Raw genomic sequence first — 22,981 nt, 5'->3', positions numbered from 1 at the left:
CCTATTTTAATAATTTGTATAACAAAATTTAACTATAAACTTGGCAAAGTTCGCTGCTATTAATGAGCGGGGTTCATGAGTCATGACTTCATGTGACTCCTTATACCCTTTTTCTTCTTCTAAAAAGATTAACATTAGAACTCATAGAGATTAGAGATTAGAGATTAGAGATTAGAGATTAGAGAGACTTCCTTCCTCCCTAGTTCTTTGTCAATTTGTTGTCATATTACTCGTTTTTCCTCAACAAAGAACTACTTTTTTGCCCTTTTTTCTGAACATACTTTTTTGGTGATCACCCACATAAAAAATTCATTAGAAAGTGGCACATAACAGAAGTCATAACTTCACTTCACTGTCTTTTTCTCTTGTTTTTTCTGTGCGTGTGTGTGTAAAACAGTAAAAGACTTGGTCTTTTTCTGCATCTATTTGTGTGAATTGTGATGGTGTCGACTATAGATGAGCAAGTTCCAGCATCATCAACACCAATTACCCTCTCCGCCATTGTTGTCAATTCAGATACTAACGGTCACGTCCCTCCTATAACCCACTTTCATAAGGTATTTCTGCATTATTCCTGTTTTTACTGCATTTTATCTTGCAAGAGAAGCTATGTTATATAATGTGCTTTTTGCATGGTGGACTTGCTCACTTTGTCCGTTAACCAATTAGTTGAGAGGTTCCATCCTAATTTTTGGGAATGGAAAGAGATTCTTGGCTAGTCATTTACCCTTAGGCCTTAAGTGGAGCACTCGGGCGAGGGGATTAGTCATTGTTATCGGCGGTGGATACTTTATTTGTTAACATAAAAAATATGTTCTTTTATTTTTCTCTATGTAAATTCCCAATTTTTGTTGCTGATTTAGTTGTTGCTGTTTCATTCCTATTTATTAGGTGGGGGAATTTGCAAGGGTATTGTTTAATGTATTGCATGTTTCTTGTCTCTCTTAGACCCTGTTCATTTGGACTTAATTTCGGTTCAGTTCAGTTTCTCTCTACCATTCAGTTTCTCTTAGTTCAGTTAAGCTTAATTAGGTTCAGTTTTTCTCGGTACAAAAGAACAATGCCTTAATAAAGTTATGTGTCTTTAATTCTTTATAGTTTCTACTGTAGAGTCACTTTTGCTGAAAGTTTTTGTGTTTTTTTTGGTTTCGCTGTGGCTGGTTTTATTGTATAAAGTTGATGGGTGGGGAAGAAAAAATAAGGTGTAATATTGCTTGTCAAACGGGTGGGGAAGAAAAAAAAGGGGTGTGGCTTAAGTTAATTTGAATTATATATGAATCATAAGCCAGGTTTAAGTTTGAGGAGTACTCGCTCTGTATTTTTAGAGAGAATCTTGTAAATTCTTCTTAATATATAATACCTCCGGTTCGGAAAGATCCTCCTTCTTTGACATATTTTACTATTCACAAACTTCACTTTGATCGTTGTTTGTGATTTATGTGTAAGAAAAAGTATAGTCATGTGAGATCTTGTTAGATTCGTTTTACTATGTATTTTATAAATATATACTTTTTATAATTTTTACAAATACATAATTAGAGATATTAGTGTGTATAGTTTTGCGTTGACATGCGTGAAAAGTGAAAGTGGAAGGATCTTCAGGAAGGAGGGAGTATACAAGAAAAACTATAGTCATGTGTGGTCTTGTTTGATTCGTCTGAATGAGTATTTTATTAATGTTCAGTCGTTATAATTTTTTTTACTAATAAGTGATGAAAGATATTTAAGGTCAAAAAACTTAGGGAGTAAATATATAATAATCCCTCCACACGACTAGTCAATCCTCACTCGAGTTGAGTAGTGACTGAATTTTGACCAAGCTTTGACTGAGTAGAATTTTGACCGGAATTTTACTCGGTCGAATTTTGAACGAGTCAATCCTATGTACCTGGCAAGTTGTCTTGGACTCTTGTCTCATTAGCATTTAGCACTCCTAAGGTAGAGAATATGTTGGATTTAGCCATTTTGCTTTCGATAGTACTTAATAATTGTGTTTTTGAGTTTCTTAGTACCTCAACTCTGCTCGCCAACAACTCGAGCAAGAGTGTTTTCTTTTTTTCCTGGGCAACAATTAGCTTTGAATGGTTATGGGAGGCCAATTAGCGAGATTGGTATAAAACAATGCAGCCCTCAACCATTTCGGTATATAAAAGACGTTAGCGACATTAGGTACAAAAAAATGCAGTGGCACGTGAGAGACGCATAGCCTCAAGTTTTCATCTCCCGTGGGCCTTCAGCCTTGTCATAAATCTTAAGTCATAATAATCTCCATCACATCAAGCCCAAACTTGTGCGAGCTAGGAGAAAGCTGTCTTTCCTGTTATACATGACACTTATTTCTCATTCGACTAATAGATAACCTTTGCTCTTCGGAGAATGGTCAATGGCCATTTGGATCATAAATGTTGACTGCTGAGTGGGCTATATATGCAACCTTGCACATAGAAGCCAGAACTTCATTCTAACTAGGGCCTAATCTTTATACTTTTTCAAGTTTTAATTGTAATGTTTTGTCCTAATGTGCATATTAATTGTTGGAAGCTTTCCATTAAAAACCATGTAAATGCTACATGTTCCCATATGCTAGCTTAGCTATTTGGTAAATAGAACTCCAAATCACACATTTAAAAGAACTAATGAAATTCTACACATGCAGAGTTTCACAAAAATTACAAGTTACATTCTTGGTTACCTATTAAAGTACATCACAGTATATTATAAACATACAGATTATGGCAGGACTCTGCACTAAGTTGCTGTGTAATTCATCAATATCAATGGACAAGAGTGCTTCTCAAATCTCAAATGCTTAGAAATTAGGAGACCTATCAGACTTCCTGGTCATGGTCACTTTCTATTGTATGGGCATTCATTGCTATTTTGCTACTACTTCTTTGAACCTCTATGAGATGAATAGTATAAATTTTACTTTCTGTCACAGAATATGCTTTTTCATGTTTGCTTTTCATATCTCCAAGGTGCACCTTCTGCTGGTGTCTGCTTTAGCAGTTTTGTTTGGTTTGAATAAATTTAGAAATCTGTGAAGTCTTATAAGGTGCGAATGGTTTTTGAGAAATTTTAGTAGCTTTGGCCTTTATATTTTAGTTTTGTGAAATCAAACCTACAGATTTAGAAGTATGCAAAAGGTAGTCAGAAAATAGAGAGGATACTGATTGACTTTGCAAATATGCCCAAGTGCCATGATGTCATATGATATGTGTAGATGGCTTTGTTTGAGATGTTACAATCTCGAAAATGGTTTATGTTTTACTATGAAAAATCTCTCACTTAAGTAATAGAAGTGTCTTTATGCATCAAAATGTGATGTGGCCTTCTTTTTAATTCTTTACGCAGCCATGATCTTGTAATTTATTGTTTACTAATTACTAGTGATGTTCCTTGGTTATGCTACTTGTAAGTTTATATCAACTTTTGTCTTTTCATGCACACATTTTCACTTTGATCTTCTTCCTCTTCATCATGTCTTTTTATGAGATTTTGATGTGGCATTTCTCTTTATCTGGCAAATTTTGCATTAGTATAATCTCTTTCAACTAATACTTTATCTTTTGTATGATTAATGTACAGTCGAGTCAATGGCATACATTGTTCCTTGCATACAAGACATTAGGAGTGGTCTTTGGAGGACTAGTGACATCCCCACTTTATGTTTTTCCTTCGATGCACTTGAAGTCTCCCACAGAAGAAGACTACTTGGGAATTTTTAGCATTATGTTTTGGACTCTTAGTCTCATTGGGGTTGTCAAATATGCAGGAATTGCACTGAGAGCTGACGATCAAGGGGAAGGTATTAGCTATTTTTATCTGTTTGATGCAAAATTTTCAACTCCGGCTTTTGGCTGTTGATGTCCTTTCTTTTTATATGTTGCTCTGGTCTTTTATAGTTATAAGTACCATCCTCACTATTATCACATGTGCTCGCAATGTTGTTGGAAATAGCAAAATTTTGCTGACCCAGTGTATATGTTTCAGGGGTCATTCTGCACGGCCTGCAGTGAATATTATTCTTTAGAGCTTCTAGTGCATAGCTGTTTGCTTTCCTGGTGATTGCAGCTTATTTAAAAGAGAAGTGATATATGTCATCACACAGACTCACACAGTCACTCTGATATGTTTGTTGCACTTTCCAACTTTACATACATTATAACCTTTGTTACATGGAATTAGGGGTGAAAGTTATTCGGATAAAATCCAATCCAATCCAATCCGAATTAGTAATTCGGATCGGATTTGAACTGTGTTCGGATTGGATTTGGATTGAGATTTTTCAAAAAATTTTGATTTTTGGATCGGATTGGATTGAGGGTAATTTGATCCAAATATCCAATATAACTTAATAGTAATATGCCTTGTATTATGTATCTGGATTGGGCTTAAGTGCTTAACTGGTTTTTTTCAATAAAAAACCTACTCCATAGCACTTCAACCCTTCCCCTAGCACTTAATTCCTCATTTCCTAACTATACTAGGCTGCTGTTGTGCTTGATTCATTTCATCGTAAAACTAGAGTTTTAAAAAAAATCGGATTTTTGGATCGTATCCAATCTAGAGTATGAAAATTCGGATTGGATTGCATCGGATTCAAACTCTAATTGGTTTGGATTCGGATTGAAAAATTGAAATCCAAATTTTATTCGGATCGGATTGGATTAGACCCTAATCCAAACCGCACACCGAACTTTCACCCTTACATGGATTATCTATTTCACCTACTTATCCTTGTTGGATCCTCAATACTCTGACATAGGTATACACATTTTGACACTTCATTTTGGCCCAAAATCACAGCAATCTTTTCATAACTGTGGAGTCTGAAACTTGGACACTGAATTGTGTCCAAATGAATAGCCGAGTCCAAGTAACATAGATTATACCCAAACAATTGGGCGTGCATCTGGCTTGGATGTTGTGAAGTAACAAATTCGACTTTGGAGCATAATGGAACCCTTTTTTCATGCATGTTTTGAATTAGAATATTTGAATGAGTTTAAATTTCTTATAACATGAATTGTCATATGTCATCTAGTGCTGTGATGATGTTCAATCCAGAGTGGCATGTTTTCTATTGGTTATTTGATGAAGACCTTTGTCTCTTGGTGATGTTATATTAAAGAAGTGTGTTCCTGGATTATTAATCTACTGTTTCGGTTCGTTTTACATTCTTTTTTATCTTGTCTAATCTCATTCTTATCAATGATTTCATAATATATGCACAGGTGGGACATTTGCTCTGTATTCATTACTTTGTAGGCATATGAAAATTGGAATTCTTTCTACGAGAGATGCAGATTCTACTCGTTATGAGCACCAAGAACAGCAGGTTAAGGTTGGCAAAATTTTTGAAAAAAGTGTGGTGGCTAGAAGGATATTACTGTTTATCTCAATTCTGGGCATGTGCATGTTGATTGGTGATGGGATACTTACTCCTGCTATCTCAGGTCTAGCAGAATGTTTTATTTCTCACTACTGCTATATTGGGTTATTCATTCACCTCTATATTTCTTACACATCTTAAATAAACTTTTTTGTTCCCTGGATCAGTGTTGTCTGCGATTGATGGCATAAGAGCCCCATTTCCTGAAGTTGGCAAATGTAAGCATGGATATAATTTTTTTTGCTTGTGCAGCAAACTTTCTCAAGTATTCAAACATATTATATGGCTGAATACATGTCATAGAAGTGTATATAGATACAACGATTGCAACTATTGGATAGAATAGATCAGTAGATCTTATTGAGAACCTTGTATAACTTTGGTTTTATGGAAGAGAATATATTTGTGAAGTTCAATACGGATTTCTTTTGGCTGAAAGATTTTTTAAATGGTCCTTTTTGTTCCATCGTGCACCCCTCTCTCATGGCCTTCTCTTGATTTCACTTCTGTCCATTCACGCGTAGGGCAATAAAATATATCACCTTGTAAGCTATTCTTCAGCTTGAACTAAAGATGGGTTCTATTCAATGATTCGATCTAGTTCAGTTTTGGAATTGTGCTTTTTCAGTCATAATGGTGTCTGTTTTCTTTGGTGTTAAATTATATTCATATCAATCTTGCAGCTGCAGTTGAAGCTCTTTCGGCCACAATTCTCATACTTTTGTTTCTACTACAAAAGTTTGGTACTTCACGAGTGAGCTTTATTTTTTCCCCCATAATGGTTATGTGGACGTTGTCTACACCATTGGTTGGGATTTACAGCATCATTAAGAACTACCCAGCCATATTCAAGGCTTTATCCCCGCAATACATTGTCACATTCTTCTTGAGAAATGGGAAGGAAGGTTGGCTGTCTCTCGGAGGCACAATTCTCTGTATTACAGGTGAACATCAAGAGCAATTCCAACTTAATCTCTTCTCGCAGTTATTTCTCTATTTCAATTTAATCAACTGTGTGTTTTGTTAGGTTTTGCATACTACTGAAGGATTCTTTTCACATATTCCTACTATAGTGAGAGCCTATTTGGGACCTGGCTCAAAACTCCTTTGCCACTGTGTGCATTCATATATTATGGAACTAGTTACAACATAACTGATAACTGGATAATGCCTAAATGTTATGCTGCAGGTTCTGAAGCCTTGTTTGCTGATCTAGGTCATTTTAGCAGAAGTTCTATCCAGGTCAGTTAATCTTGACAAGGACTATTTTGCTCTTTTTTCTCAACATAGTTAAGAATCTCCTAATACTCGTTCTCTATGTTACTCAGACACGGATTAAGTGTCTACTCGGATACGGGTGTCTAAGTGTCCGACTCGGCAAATTTTGTAGAAAAAATAGAGTTTTTAGTTTTAAATGAAGTATCCAAGTGAAGTATCATGTCGGACACGACACGACACCCGATTTTCGAGTTAAATGAAGGTGTTGGAGTAACATAAACTCGTTCTTCTATTTCTTTCTTGTAAGCATTCTACATGTTGGCCTTTTGTTTCCCTGATAGATGCCTGACTGTTTTTATTCCCTCAGATTGCATTTCTATTCATGATATACCCGTCCCTGGTATTCACTTATGCGGGGCAGACAGCTTATCTCATCAGACATCCTTATGACCATGAGGATGGATTCTATAAGTTCATACCAACTGAAGTTTATTGGCCTATGTTCATTGTCTCCACGCTTGCCGCTGTTGTTGCCAGTCAATCATTGATATCAGCCACCTTTTCACTTGTCAAGCAATCAGTTGTTCTGGATTATTTTCCTCGGGTTAAGGTGGTGCACACTTCCTCTAGCAAAGAAGGCGAGGTTTACTCCCCAGAAATCAACTATATCCTCATGATTCTATGTGTGGCTGTCATACTGATCTTTGGCGATGGAAAAGACATTGGAAATGCCTTTGGTAAGTTAACATCATAAGCTCATAAATAATATTTTAGAACCAAGTGAACCATTTCCATCTCCTGATAGTTTCAAGAGTTTTCATCCTACAAGAATTTGAAAGTTCCTTTGTTGGCACTCCAGATACTGTGTCTTGACAAGTGTTCGAACTTATTTGGGGCGTTCGAGTGATATTCTTCATATCATGATATTTTATTACCATTGTGACAATTTATTACCGTTGTGACAATTTGCTGCTACACTGCTACTCTGCTAATACTAATCACTAAATTATTGTTTGCAGGTGTTGTTGTCAGTCTGGTCATGCTTATCACTACCATACTTCTGTCTCTAGTCATGATTGTAATCTGGAGAACATCACCCATATTAGTGTTTCTTTTTTGTTGTACATTTATAACAATGGAAGGCATATATGTCAGTGCTGTATTAACCAAAATTCCAGAGGGTGGATGGATCCCTTTCGCGATTTCTTTCATCCTTGCATTCATCATGTTCGGTTGGTACTATGGACGGCAAAGAAAGATGGACTACGAGTTGACACACAAGATAGACATTGACAGACTCCGCATACTGTTATCTGACCCTGGTGTCCAAAGGGTTCCTGGAATCTGCTTCTTTTACACCAACATTCAGGACGGCCTAACACCCGTCCTTGGACATTACATAAAGAATATGAAATCACTCCACAAGGTCACGGTTTTCATGACCCTTCGCTACTTATTGGTCCCGAAGGTTGCACCACACGAGAGAATTCTAATCACCAAACTCGGCCTGAAAGGGATATATGGGTGCGTAATCCAATATGGTTATGCAGATTCACTACATCTAGAAGGTGGAAACCTTGTGAATCAAGTAACCACGTGTTTGCAGGATCATATAACACATCACTCGGGGAGTTCGCCATCTGATCAAATGGGTACCCAAGAGGAACTTTTGAACTTGGAGGAAGCTAAGAATGTCGGTGTCGTTCATGTTCGAGGAAAAACAAGGTTTCACATAGGTCAGAATTGTGGCTGGTTTGACAAAACTATGCTTGCATTTTATGAAATCATGCACAGCAACTGTCGGTCTTCTCTACCTGCTTTAGGTGTGCCACTTACTCAGCGTATGGAAGTCGGTATGCTTTATGAGGCTTGATATCATAAGCAGAAGATACAGTTTTGTTCCTACCTTTTCATATAGGAGCAGTATACAAAAAACATTACTGCAAAAGTTGAATACATAAATTGGAAAGCAAATTTGAGTACATGGTGTATTATAGGATTATGCTTCAGGTGAAATGTAATTGATCTAATCCAGCTAACTGAGCCATCAAGATCACCCCAATTTGGTGGCATTTATGTGTATCCTAGCCATCTCACTGGTCATGTAATTGATCTAGATAGTTAGTTATTCAAGAGTAAGCTGAATGACAATTTTGTCCCTGTAGTAAAGAAAATCTAACTTTTTGCTCTCTATTTACCCTTGTTAGGTGGGATAACCATTAATTATAGACATAGCAATATAATCTTTATTGTGCTAGAGATATTTTGGTGAAAACCACTCAGTAATGCAGGGCCTACTAGATTCCAATTAATTTCAGTTCAAGGCTGGAAGACCTAACTTAGGATAAAATTCTTCAAACAAGTGTCGCTGCATTTCTAATTGGTGTTCAAATTTGAGACCTTTGGTTAAGTTAGAATAACCTTTTACTAGATGATTCGGTCAGTTATTAGTTAGTCGGATTTTTAGTTTAACAGTCTCCAAGTAGTCATTCTTGATAAATAGTTCTTTTGGTGAGTCACACCTCGAAATTAAAACTGGATGGATGTTATCATCAGCATGGCCAGTAATACATTGCGAAAACTTATACTTGCTTCACAATTATTAAACCGCAGGAGAAAGAAAATTAGTAATTGTAATGGTAGATAATCTTATATGTTATCAACATCATCATTCGAATGAACCCAAAAATCATTAGTGCTCGGAAAATTGAACGACAGAAGTTTGTGCACAAACCAATATCCAACCACGTAAACACCTCCCAACCACCCCACTCAACTATAATAGTACTAGAAAGACTACACTCTTTCTAACTAGGTCTATTTCACACGTCCACTAAAATCTATATATGAACATTCACAAGATTATAATCAATCCACACACTAATTTAGACATTTAGTTACATAAGTTTTAGCAACTTAAATCAAATTGTCTTTAAGAACGTAACATGAGAGCTATTCACATTGCTATACTATGTTTTACGTTAACATCAAATGCATTGTATAAGAAAGGCAACGCTGCAGGAGAGTGTGGAAGGACTCCTATACCTTCAGCCACGGCTAGCATGACGGCTTGCTTGGCGGCAGCACGAAACGTGAGGGCTAGAGTTTCACCTCCGTGTTGCTCGAAGGTCGCGGCCTTAATAAAGACCGCTCCTAGATGCTTGTGTGCTGTCCTCCTCTCCCCTTTGGCTAGGCAGGCTGGTATTAATCCTGGTATTGCCATTACTATTGCTAAGAGATGTAGCATCAAAAACCGACCTATTGGAAAAAAATGTGGACGTAAGTTTTAACCTCCAAATTTCTTCTCCTTTCTCTATGTCACGTTAAATTGAGTTTTTTGCCGGGATATACTAAGGTAATAGGGCATTTTGTGGGGACATATCTCATTAATTATTTTTTTGCGGGGAAATACCAACCTAAATTTAAGTTTTGTTAAAAGGTACCAAAAACACTCGAAAAACATGATCTATTCAATAATTTCTTACACTATTAGAATAAAAGGGGGAAAAACACACTAAACAATCAACATTAACATCACTAACTACAGAAGATTTCTCATACGATACAACCATTGCACCAGTGTACTATTATCAGTGTGATAGCCTGATAGGCATTAATTCTTTTTTATTGTTACGAGCCTTTTTTGCTTGACTATATTTTGACGAATTTACATTAAATAGCTTACCATAGTTTATGTTATCACTTTGGCAGGTTATACTGTTCCTTGAAGATCATATACAGGATAACTTTTTCTGAGAATATGAAAATGTATTACTATAATTAAATAAAGCTGAAAAATTGTAACAATTTATCAAAGTTAAGTCATATCCACTTAACAAACTTTGTAATCAATTATTTAAATTTACTATGTCTAGAGAGTTTGTTGAAATCCAGTGACTGGTATAATTTAATTATGTTCTCTTTCTGTTTACATTCTTCTGCCATTCCTATTTCCTCTAACTAGTTCTTTTTTATATTATTAACTAGTTATTAGGCTCGGGCTATATTCCGAATAAAAAAAAATTTCATTTATTATGTTATAGTTTAGAATAATAACACTAAATACCACTTGGTCTAGTGGTTAAAACTTTAGTTTATGAACTTGGGGTCATGGGATTAAAACTTAGACTTTAGTTTATGAACTTGGAGTCATGAGATTAAAACTTATACTATGCAATTTCTAGTTTTTTTTACTGTACATGGATTACATGAAGTAAAATACTCCTCAGGATAGTGTCACGTACTAGTATATGGACCCGGGCGTTGCCCCGGGTTGACATTGTGTTTCCGAACTTGATATGCATTTTTTTCCATTCCCACTAAAATATACAAATATAATAATATGAATAATTAAAGCATGATTAAAAGTTGGTTGAGATCGTAATTGTGTTATGTTATAATAGCAAGAGGCCATGGGATCAAATCTTGTTGCAAGCTAATTTTACTTTTGTTAATCGACATAGCTTAAATTATTCACTATATTTAAAAAGTGATATATTCTCTTCTTAATATGAAACTTGAATAGTTGCCTAATTGATGTTGAGGTGGTGGAGTAGTGGTATCGCTTCCCACCTGTTATCCTTGAGGTATAAGAATCAAACCTCATAGGACTCATTTGAGTAATTTTCCATATGCCCTCTCAAGTGAGTCCCCTTCATCTTAAAAAAAAAAAAAAAAAAAAAAGCCTAATTTATTTTATATTAAAATTAGATGGTCTCTTATAAGATCGACTCTTGCTGCATATAGGTCATATTTTTTTTGTTTCTATCTCTTTGCTTTCTTTAATTCCACGGTCTCCATCAACATCTTACTTATTTTAGAATAGATGATGTATGGTAGTATTAAATGGTAAAGCACTAAAGCTCCTATAATACACAAAAGTTTAAATATTATAGATCTATACATGAGACGAGGTTACAATATACTTCCTCCGTTCTTTTTATATTACAATAATTACTATTTTGGGTAGTTTAATTCACATCTATTGCAACAATTCCAATTTTAGTATAAAAAGCAACTTTAATTGAAAATATTGCCCTTACTTTATCTTATTAAAACCATCATTAATTACTCACTTTGCCTTATAAAATTGCTTTTATTTTCTAAGGATGATTTCTCTCCTACTCTAGTTAATTAAAGAGTTACTTTTATGCTAAACTACTCATTTGTTCCAAATCCTTAAAAATTGTGTCCAAACACATTATTGCAATGGGAAAAGAACGGAAGTAGTATTAGTTCGGCTAAATTTTAATCGGATTAATTTTTACTATTTATAACCTTCAATTTTGGCTCTTGTTTGGGACATTTTTGGACTTCTCCGGCCTGGTCATATTTTCTCCCGAAACATTGCTAGGAAAGCCGACGTGACTTGTGATGTTGCACGGGTGCTTGGCACCATTTGTGTTGCCTCGAAAAGCCTCTGAACACCCCATTTGTTCATTTCTCGTGAAACCCAAAATTACCTCACAATGAACGTAAAGGCATCCATATATTCGTTTCAAGTTACATGACTCCTTTCCAATGACCTCCCATGTCCCTAGGAGGCATCTTGTGGCATTCGGAGCTCGGACCCGGGGAAAGTCCGAAAAGGTGTATTATAACCTTCAATTTTGGCTCATTTTGGGACATTTTTTGACTTCTCCGGGCCTGGTCGTATTTTCTCCCAAAACATTTCAAGGAGTGCTGACGTAACTTGTAACGTTGCGCGGGTGATTGGTACAATTTTCATTGCCTCGAAAAGCCACTGAACACCCCATTTGTTCATTTCTCGTGAAATCCAAAATTTTCTCGAAATGAACATAAAGACATCCACAGATTTGTTCCAAACCACATGACTCCATTCCAATGTTCTCCTATTTCCCTAAGAAGCATACCGTGGTGTTCAGAGCTCGGACCCCGAAAAAGTCCGAAACCGTTATTATAACTTTTGATTTTAGTTGTTTTTGCGACATTTTTGGACTTCTCTGGTTCTGGTCATATTTTCTTCCGAAACATCTTAGCAGTACCGACGTGACTTGTGACGTTGCACAGGTGCTTGGCACCATTTGCATTGTCTCGAAAAGCTTCTGAACACCCCATTTATTCATTTCTCGTGAAATCTAAAATTGCCTCGAAATGAACGTAAAGGCATTCAGATATTCGTTCCTAGCCACATGACTCCTTTCCAATGACCTCTCATGTCCCTAGGAGGCATCCCTTGGTGTTCGGAACTCGGACACGGGGAAAATCTGAAAGCGTGTATTAACCTTCAATTTTTGCTATTTTTTAGACATTTTTGGACTTCTCCGAGCCTGGTCATATTTTCTCCCAAAACATTCCAAGGAGTGCCGACGTGACTTGCAACGTTGCGCGGGCACTTGGTACAATTTGCATTGCCTCGAAAAACCACTAAACACCCGATTTGTTCATTTCTCGTGAAACCTAAAAATTTTCTCGAAATGAATGTAAAGGCATCCACATATTTGTTCCAATAATCCACATTACTCCTTTCCAATGATCTCCCATGCCCCTAGGAGGCATCTTGTGGCGTTCGGAGCTCAGCCCCCGGGAATGTTTGGAAGTGTGTATTATATAACTTTTAATTTTGGCTGTTTTTGGGACATTTTTGGACTTCGCCGGGCCTGGTCATATTTTCTCGCGAAACATTCTTAAGAGTGCCGACGTGACTTGTACCGTCGCGCGGGTGCTTGGCACAATATGCATTGCCTCGAAAAGCCTTTGAACACCCCATTTGTCCATTATCGTGAAACCCAAAATTGTCTCAAAATGAATGTAAATGCATCCACATATTTGTTTCAAGCCATATGAATCCTTTCCAGTGACCTCCCATGTCCCTAGGAGGCATCCCGTGGCGTCCGTAGCTCGGACCCCGAAAAAGTCCGAGAACGTGTATTATAACTTTTTTGGGACATGTTTGACTTCTCCGGGCCTTGTCATATTTTCTTCAGAAACGTTCCTAGCAAAGCCGACGTAACTTCTAACGTTGCGGGGGTGCTTGGCACCATTTGTGTTGCCTCAAAAAAACTTTGAACACCCAATTTGTTCATTTCTCGTGAAACCCAAAATTGTCTCGAAATGAACATAAAGGCATCCACAATATTCGTTCCAAGCCACATGATTCCTTTCCAATGACCTCCCATGTCCCTAAGAGGCATCCCATGGTGTTCGGAGATCGATTGTCGGGAAAGTCCAAAAGCTTGTATTATAACCTTCAATTTTGGCTGTTTTTGGGACACATTTTGACTTTTGCAAGCTTGGTCATATTTTCTCCTGAAACATTCCTATGTGTTCCGACGTGACTTGTAACGTTGCGCGGGGGCTTGACACAATTGGCATTGCCTCGAAAAGCCTCTGGACACCCATTTGTTCATTTCTCGTGATATCCAAAATTGCCTCGAAATAAACGTAAAGGCATCCACATTTTCGTTCCAAGCCACATGACTCATTTCCAATGACCTTCCATGTCTCTATCTTGGAGGCGTCCCATGGCGTTCGAAGCTCGAACCCCAGGAAAGTCCAAAAGCGTGTATTATAACCTTCAATTTTGGTTGTTTTTTCGACATTTTTGTACTTTTCCAGACCTAGTCATATTTTCTCCCGAAATATTCCCAGGAGTATCGATGTGACTTGTAATGTTGCACGAGTGCTTAACACCATTTGCATCGTCTCGAAAAGCTTCTAAACACCCCATTTGTTCATTTCTCGTGAAACCTAAAATTGCCACGAAATAAACATAAAGGCATCCACATATTCGTTCCAAGCCACATGACTCCTTTCCAATGACCTCCCATGTCCCTAAGAGGCATCCCGCGACGTTCAAACCTCGAGAAAGTCCGAAGCGTGTATTATAACCTTCAATTTTGGTTATTTTTGGGACATTTTTGGACTTCTCCGGGCCTGGTCATATTTTTCTCCTGAAACATTCCTAGGAAAGCCGAAATGACTTGTAGTGTTGCGTGGGTGCTTGGCACCATTAGTGTTGACTCGAAAATCCTTTAAACACCCCATTTGCTCATTTCTCGTGAAACCTAAAACTGCCTCTAAATAAACGTAAAGACATCCATATATTCGTTCTAAGCCACCTAACTCCTTTAAAATTACCTCCCATGCCCTAAGAGTCATCCCGGGTCGTTCGGATCTCATGCCCGGAAAAGTCCGAAAATGTGTATTATAACCATCAAATTTGGTTGTTTTTGGGACTTTTCCCGGCCTACTCATATTTTCTCCCGAAACTTTCTTAGGAAAGCTGAAGTGACTTGTAACGTTGCGCGGGCGCTTGGCACCATTAGTGTTGACTCGAAAAGCCTGTAAACACCCCATTTGCTCATTTCTCGAGAAACCTAAATCTGCCTCGAAATGAACGTAAAGGCATCCATATATTCGTTCCAAGCCACCTGACTCCTTTCCAATTACCTCTCACGGCCCTAAGAGTCATCTCGTTGCATTCGGAGCTCGGTCCCCGAGAAAGTTCGAAAGCGTGTATTATAACCTTCAATTTTGGCTATTTTTGGGACGTTTTTTTAGTTCTCTGGGCTTGGTCATATTTTCCCCCGAAATGTTCCTAGGCTAGCCGAAGTGACTTGTAACATAGCGCGGGTGCTTGGCACCAATATTGTTGACTCGAAAAGCCTTTAAACACCTCATTTTCTCATTTCTCGTGAAACCTAAAACTGTCTCGAAATGAATGTAAAGACATCCATATATTCGTCTAAGCCACCTGACTCCTTTCCAATTACCTCCCATGGCCCTAAGAGTCATCCCGTGGCGTTCGGAGCTCAAGCCCCAGGAAAGTCTAAAAGCGTGTATTATAGCCTTCAATTTTGGCTGTTTTTGGGAAATTTTTTGATTTCTCTAGCCTGATCATATTTTCTCCCGAAACATTCCTAGGAATACGGAGGTGACTTGTAACGTTGCGCAGGTGCGTGGCACAATTTGCATTGCCTCGAAAAGCCTCTGAACACCCCATTTCTTCGTTTCTTGTGGTACCCAAAATTGTCTCGAAATGAACGTAAGGGCATCCACATATTCGTTCAAAGTCACATGACTCTTTTCCAAGCAATGACCTTCCATGCCCCTTGGAGTCATCCCGTGACGTCCGTAGCTTGGGCCCGGGGAAATTCCGAAAGCGTATGTTATGACCTTGAATTTGGCTTTTTTGGGGACATGTTTGGACTTCTCCGAACCTGGCCATATTTTCTCCCGAGACGTTCCTAGGAAAGCTGAAGTGACTTATAACGTTGTGCGGGTGCTTGGCACCATTTTTGTTGCCTCGAAAAGCCTCTGAATACCCCTTTTGTTCATTTCTCTTGAAATCCAAAATTCAGGATTAAATAACTATTGTTGCATATATAGAATTTTGTTGTAGTTTTGTTTATTACCAACAAAAGATGTATATAATACATCATAGACTATAGAGGTAGCTGAGTTTTTTAGATGGAAAAATATCATTTTGTGACTGAATATCATTGAGGCAGGAAAGTCGCTGGTCTTTCAAATTGTCCTCTCGAGTTTCGGAAATGGGAAACATGATATCTTCATGAGAGTTTCCATCCTAAATAGATTTTTCGATTTTTTATGATGTTTATTGATTTACGCAACCTTACTTCCACTTCTTTAGTTTTGTAAGGGATGTTTTCTTTTTTCATAATACAAAGCGATGGCCTTCGGGTTTATTTTTACCAAGAGGGTTGATTCTCTGGTGGCTTTTTTCATAATTTGCATTTTTCAGGATATTTTTTTAAAAATATTTTTTACATTATATACTAATTATTAATACTTAAATTTGTGTGTTAATAAGTTTGTCCAGTCGATGAATCGGTTCTTTTCACCTTGTTTTCAATCCTTATAAGAAAAAAAGTAAGTTATAATATAAGTTAAAATAAGATTAATAAGATTTAGGCTATGTTCAGTTCACCTTATTTTTGCTTATTACAGATCTAATCAGATCATATCAGATCAGATCAGAAAAAATAAGTTCAGATCAGAAAAAATAAGTTCAGATCAGATCATGCTTATATTTAAAAATTATTATATTATTAGATATCTTTCATTACATATTAGTAAAAATTATAATAATTGAATATTAATAAAATACTCATTGAAACGAACCAAACAAGACCTCATATGACTATATTTTTTCTTATATATTGAGAAAAATCTAAAAGATAAGATCTTGTAATCAGATCAGATCAGATCAGTTCATATCAGATCAGATAAGAAAAAATAAGTTCATATCAGATAAGTTCATATCAGAAAATTTCAGGTGAACTAAACATAGCCTTAATAAGTTCAAATAAATCGAATTTCACAAAGTTAAAAAATTTGGCGCGCACACAACTAAACGAAATTAAGTACAAAACAGCTACATAGCAACTCATTGCCACGATTAACCTTCTCATTTCTCAATGTAACCCTTTCCATTTACATAAGTTTAGACTTAGATTTTGAAATAATCCTAGAAATAATTGATAACCTTTTGGCCAAAATGTGATTAGCTAAAGTTGAGAAAAGTGTGGGGCAGCAAATATTGTAGTTTGTACCTACTTAGACCGTGAGCAATTTTTATCCATTTCGGACATACTTAAGATTTCGTGGGGTAAGCTAGTAGGTTGTGGACATGCCCTAAAAAGTGAGAAAGGTCAATAAAGGTTTTTCCTTCACTCACAAACTAATCATTGTCTTAAAGAGACAAAGCCCGTTTAATCACTGTCTCCCACTATGAATGGACCATCTCTCTTGAATCCCTTTTTTTGTTCTTTTACTTTTGAATGTAATGGAAATAAGCAATTTATCATATAATTAAGCAATTTAACTCTTAATGCTTTTCATAATTTGAGCAAATTGCAAAATCTTCAAAATCTATGAACATGGTGAGCAATGTATGGAGTACTTTAAATTCTGATTTTCTTTTCCTTTTTATATGGACAAAAAGATATTTTGTCCGTTTCGTTTTGAATATAACAAAGTGGTATCTTTTATAAGATATAAAATATTTCATTCTTGCATTTAAAATAAAACAGAGGAAGTACTAAAGTTTGGCAAAATGTCTAGTTTTCTACAACTTGTAAAACTAGCTCGTTATTGGCATTTTTTCATACTAGATTCAAATGCAAGAATGTATACTTTAAGTTATGATTTCTCCATCTTTTTAGATGATCTATTTTGACTTTTGACACTATTTACATGCGTAACTTTGACTACCTTTCGTGATTTGTACTTAAGGAAAAATATATTCATGTGGGATCTTGTTAGTTTTGTCTCAATATATATATATTTTCATAATATTCAATAATTTTTGTAATTTTTGCTTATTGATAATTAGTGATATGATGTAGAGGTTTAAAATAGTGCATTGGTATGTGTTTCCAAGAAAAACAGGTCAACTAAAAAAACAGAGGAAGTAAAAAGTTATACCTCACGAATTAATTTATAAATTATACAACTGATAAAAATAGAACATTTAAAGTATTTTAGGTGGACATTAAATACCTCAGGAGTTTAAGGGGTTTAAGGGGTTAACAATGTCCTCGTGAAAGGATTTAGGGTTTAAGGGGTGAGGTTAGGGGTTAACAATGGCAAAATGGTAAATAAAGCTAACGAAAACTTGACATTGATAGTAATTGAGGGCATTTCATGCATTTTATCGAAATAGTAAGGGTATTTGGTGCATTTTTTTAAAGTAAGGGTACCCCATGAATTTTGAAATACAACATGAATACCTAGTGAAAAAATAAAAAAGTTTGAATCTGACTCCGTCTAAAAGGTCCTACTCCAAGCCAGGGGGAAGTCGGATTGCCAAAAAAACCTACTCATCCGAACTAATTTACTCTGAAATTGAGGCAATTAGTCTTTTTTTAAATATCAACGTATGATGTATATATACTCTGACTCCAACGTTGAGGCAATTATAATATATAAGATTTCTCCAATAGAAAAAGGTAATGATTAGATTGTTTGCATTATATAAGATTTTGATATGATTGTTCAAAAAAATTGTAATGATAAAATTATTTGTATTACATAGGTTTTTTTTATATTAAACAAAGTTGGCGAGAAAAAAGTTGGATCGAGTCGAAGTTTGGTGTTAGGATCTTAGGTCGAGTCAGATTTGGATTTTCGGAGTTGTGACCGATTTAAAATCTAATTTCTTGTAGAGTCAAAATCGGATTATGCACAATGCGCTCCATGTTAGACCCGTTGTCATCCATAATAAGATATAGTTTCAATTTCTATTTTATCTAGTTAATACTCCCTCCAGTTTTAATTAGTTTATCTACTCTTTTTTGGGTTGTCTCTTATAAGTTTACCTACTTCTTTTTGTCCTACGTAGGGATGGCAACGGGTCGGACTTGGATCGGATTATGCATAAACCGACTTCGACCCTCCAAGAAGTCGGATTTTAAATCTGTGTCTGACTCCGAATATATGAACCCCGACCCGACTTAAGATCCGAACATCCGAATCCGTCCCGACTTAAAATCTGAACATCCGACTCCGAACCAGATCCGACTTATTTTTCTGCCCATTTTTTTATAATAGAATAGTCTTCTATAATACAATAATCTAATCATTTCAATTTAATCTAATAATTATATGGAAATTTTATATAGTACAAATAATCTAAATGGTTATTTCACCAAATACCCCCGACAAATCAAAAAATTCACAATATACCCTCAATATTTCAGAAATGCACCGTATACCCTTGAGTTTTCGAAAACGTGCACCAGACACCCTTTTGCCTAACTGCCATTAACCCACAGTTAGCTTTATTTACAATTTTGCCATCATTAACCCTAATCCTAATTAAATCTAACCTAATCTAACCCTAATCCTAATTTAACCTAATCTAACCCTAATCCTACCCCTAAACCTCAGCAGCTCCCCCCTCCCCCACCCCCGCAGCCGCCATCCCCCAAGCACCCTGCCACTACCCGCACAACAGTAATCCCTCGCCACCCACGCGCATCTCTCTCTCCTGATCAAATTGCGCGAAAATCAACAAGGGTGGGCTGAAAGAGTACGAAAACCGACAGGGGTGGGGGGAAGGGGTGCGAAAACCGACGAGAGCAGGGGAATGGGTTCGAAAATTGACGGGGGGGGGAAAGGGTGCGAAAAACTGACGGGGGGTGGGGGAAGGGGTGCGAAATCCTACAGGGTGGGGGGAAAGGTGCGAAAGCTGCGTGGGGGTGGGGAGGGGAGGGGTGGGTGGTTGCGGGGATGGGTGAGGGGGGTGGTTGCGGGGATGAGGGGCAGCTGTGGGTTACGGGGGTGGCGTAGTAGGGTGGGGTGGAGAGGGTGGCGGCTGCAGGAGAGGGGTGGCGGCTGCAGGGTGAGGGTGGTGGGCTGGGTAGGTTAGGGTTTGGGGTGAGGGCTTAGGTTTAAGGGTTAGATTAGGGTTAGATTAGAATTAGGATTTAGGATTAATAATGGCAAAATCGTAAATAAAGCTAACGGAGAAATAACGGACGTTAAAAAAAGGGTATTTGGTGCGCAAAAATGAAATGTCAGGGGTATATGGTGAATTGTTGAAACATTGAGGGTATATTGTGAATTTTTTGATTTGTCAGGGGTATTTGGTGAAATAACCGTAATCTAAATATTACTATTATTTTTAACAATCATTTCTTCAATGAGAAAATCCTATATAATACAATTGGTCAAAGTTAGGTTATAAATAAATAATACATTAATATAAGTAAGAAAAAAATATTGATTGACTCAAAGTCAGAGTCGGATTCGGATCTCGGATTATTTTATAAGATCCGACTCCGACCCTCCTCCGACTCCGACCCTCCTCCGACTCGTGGTCGGACTTTTCAAACGGAGTCGAATTACTTTTTTGTCGGACTCAACTCGGGTTTTTTTCTTTCAGATCGGAGCGGAGTAGGGTCGGATTCGGGCTGGATTGCCATCTCTAATACTACAGTTCCACTAATCGTTTATTATTATCGTTACATTCTCACGCTATTTTTCTTGGCCCACAACTAGGGATGGACATGGACCTAGTACCCAGACTCAGTTGGACCCAACCCATTTTCAAAGTTTGGGTCTAAAAAAAATTGAGACCCGAGCTTTGACCAAATTTAAATGAGCCGAGCTCGAACTGTTCACGAACAGGCTGTTTATTATCACCCTAGTTTTTACATGTTTTATTCGTTTTTTCTTTTTTAAATATTTGAGATTTATAGGTTTTCTTTAATTCTTTTAGACAATGAAAATAATAACTTATTATTGTGTTATATCTAGGTAATATATTTATTTATATATATAAATATATTATTCTTTTATATAAAAGTATAATCGAGTATGTTTACGAGCTTTCCTGAACGGAGCTTTGCCTAGCTCTACTCGACTCGTTCAAGTCTCGAGCCGAGTCCCGAATCAAAAATGAATTTTGATCGAGCCGATTCCGATTTATTCGTGGACATGCCAAGCTCATTATTACCCTCACTCCTTGGCAATACATTTGGTGAAATCTTAATGACTAAAGTTCAACTATTTTAAATAAATGTAGACACCAGTTTTCTATATTGTACAAGAAAGGATCTATATCCTGAATCCTCTATCAAACAATTAATAAGTTGTTCCCTTGAATTTTTTCTATGTTTAAGAGTCGACATAAAAACAAATTCTTTTATTTGGCAACCGTATATACATGAGAGAATTTTCAAAGGTAAGCTAATATTAGTACAAATGTACAAGAAAAAAAATATAATTGAATGTTATTGTCCAGACAAATCAATTCAGATATCTAATAGTATGTCATAGAGTAAATCTCAGTATATCTGTTTGACTGGTTTGGATCAAAATAGGCCCGGTACTTGTTATTCCTCACAACTCTTGACTAGGGCTGTTCAAAGTGCGGTCTGGACCGCACCAAACCGCAACCCAAACCGTTTTTTCGCGGTTTGGGTTGGTTTGCGGTTTTAAAATTGCGGTTCGGGTTATGATTTCAAGCAAACCCGGTTTGCGTTTGGTTGGGTTTTTAATTTTCGTAAACCAAAACCGCACCGCAAACCGCAATTTTACATATTTAAAAAAAAAAAAAAATTAAATACACTTATGAAGGTGACATACAAGTATAAAATTGAAAAAAGAAGTTTGAGGTAAAAAACTCTAACACTTTTGATAAATCATTATATATGTTTAATTATGAATTCAACTTCATATCTATTTGGACTCTTATTAACAATTTTTTTTTATCTTAGATTACAAAAGTAATGTCGTGGAGAAAAAAAATGGTTAAACCGCAACCCAAACCACACCAAACCGTTTTGCGCGGTTTGGGTTGGGTTTGTTTGGAAAAAATTGCGGTGCGGTTTGGGTTGGAAAATTTTCAAATCGTATATTTGCGGTTTGGGTTGGGTTACATCCCAAACCGCACCAACCCAAACCGCGAACACCCCTACTCTTGACTCGGTAGAGAAAGTGTTGATAACTCATAGTGAGATGCTAAAATGACATTCCATAAAATTTTGGTACAAAAGCTAAGTTAAGTCAATATGGTAACAAAATAGAGTCATTTGGTATCAAACTTCCACTTTAATACCAAAATATAGTTATTTTGGTTTTGGTCGTGATAATATATTTTGGCGTTTTCATATATTATTTCGACCCAAATTAAAAATTTAGACTCTCCAAGAGTGCAAGTTCGCCTAAAAGACAACTAGAGACAAACAAACTCCACCTAAGTTATTTTAAAAGCCAGCTTAAGCCGACCCAATCACACCCGATTTATTCCGACCCAAGTCATTCTAAAAGCCAATTTCTTTCGACACAAGTCATTCCAAAAGCCAATTTCTTCCAACCCAAGTCATTTCGACACCGATTTTTTTCCAACCCAAGTCATTCCGAAAGCCGATTTGTTACGACCCAAGTCATTCTGAAAGTCGATTTCTTACGACCCAAGTCATTCTAATATCGATTTGTTCCGACCTAAGTTAGTACGAAAGCCGATTTCTTCCGACCCAAGTCATTTTGAAAGCCGATTTCTTCCGCCCAAGTTATTCTGAAGTCGATTTATTCCGACCCAAGTTATTTCGAAAGCCGATTTGGACCGAATTTACCTCATTTCACTCCGATTCAAATTCACCCGACGCAGCCCCAGCTCACTCACCCAGTTGAACCCGAGCCAAATCCACCCAGTTCCGACTCATGGCACACTCTCACCTAGATTATTGTGACCCGAATCATTATGATCTAGGTTGGGTCAACCAAAACGCATCCAGTACCCGGTTTGACACCACTATCTAACATTATGAAATAGTGAAACTTTTGACTGTGGAAGTAATGATTTTCATAGCACTTTATATAAAGGAATATCAATTATTAAGGACACTCAATAACCAACATTGGACATATGTTATT

General features: G+C 36.8%; 2 protein-coding genes across 2 annotated transcripts; both read left to right on the top strand.

Moving 5' to 3' along the window:
- Positions 1-107: 107 nt before the first annotated feature.
- Positions 108-8,817, top strand: LOC104895330 (probable potassium transporter 17). Its single transcript, XM_010681800.4, has 8 exons — positions 108-557; positions 3,589-3,808; positions 5,238-5,459; positions 5,563-5,613; positions 6,079-6,339; positions 6,585-6,637; positions 6,981-7,350; positions 7,633-8,817. Exons 1-8 carry the CDS (start codon positions 441-443, stop codon positions 8,484-8,486), a joined length of 2,148 nt encoding a protein of 715 aa, XP_010680102.1. The 5' UTR covers positions 108-440; the 3' UTR covers positions 8,487-8,817.
- A 629-nt stretch (positions 8,818-9,446) lies between these two features.
- Positions 9,447-10,544, top strand: LOC104895329 (non-specific lipid transfer protein GPI-anchored 15). The gene is made up of 2 exons (XM_010681799.4): positions 9,447-9,892; positions 10,325-10,544. Exons 1-2 carry the CDS (start codon positions 9,559-9,561, stop codon positions 10,339-10,341), a joined length of 351 nt encoding a protein of 116 aa, XP_010680101.2. The 5' UTR covers positions 9,447-9,558; the 3' UTR covers positions 10,342-10,544.
- The last annotated feature ends 12,437 nt before the right edge of the window (positions 10,545-22,981 follow it).

The sequence above is a fragment of the Beta vulgaris genome, chromosome 6, assembly GCF_026745355.1.
Source record: "Beta vulgaris subsp. vulgaris cultivar EL10 chromosome 6, EL10.2, whole genome shotgun sequence".
In the NCBI taxonomy this organism is placed as follows: Eukaryota; Viridiplantae; Streptophyta; class Magnoliopsida; order Caryophyllales; family Amaranthaceae; genus Beta; species Beta vulgaris.
The sequence above is the reverse complement of the archived record's forward strand: the minus strand, read 5'-3'. Positions and strand labels throughout refer to the sequence as shown.

Excerpts from the sequence above, each read along its gene's own strand:
- LOC104895330 (XM_010681800.4), top strand. The coding sequence starts at position 441 with ATGGTGTCGACTATAGATGAGCAAGTTCCAGCATCATCAACACCAATT. Across the intron at positions 3,809-5,237 it reads AGCTGACGATCAAGGGGAAG|GTGGGACATTTGCTCTGTAT; the intron begins GTATTAGCTATT and ends ATATATGCACAG. Across the intron at positions 5,614-6,078 it reads ATTTCCTGAAGTTGGCAAAT|CTGCAGTTGAAGCTCTTTCG; the intron begins GTAAGCATGGAT and ends TCAATCTTGCAG.
- LOC104895329 (XM_010681799.4), top strand. The coding sequence starts at position 9,559 with ATGAGAGCTATTCACATTGCTATACTATGTTTTACGTTAACATCAAAT.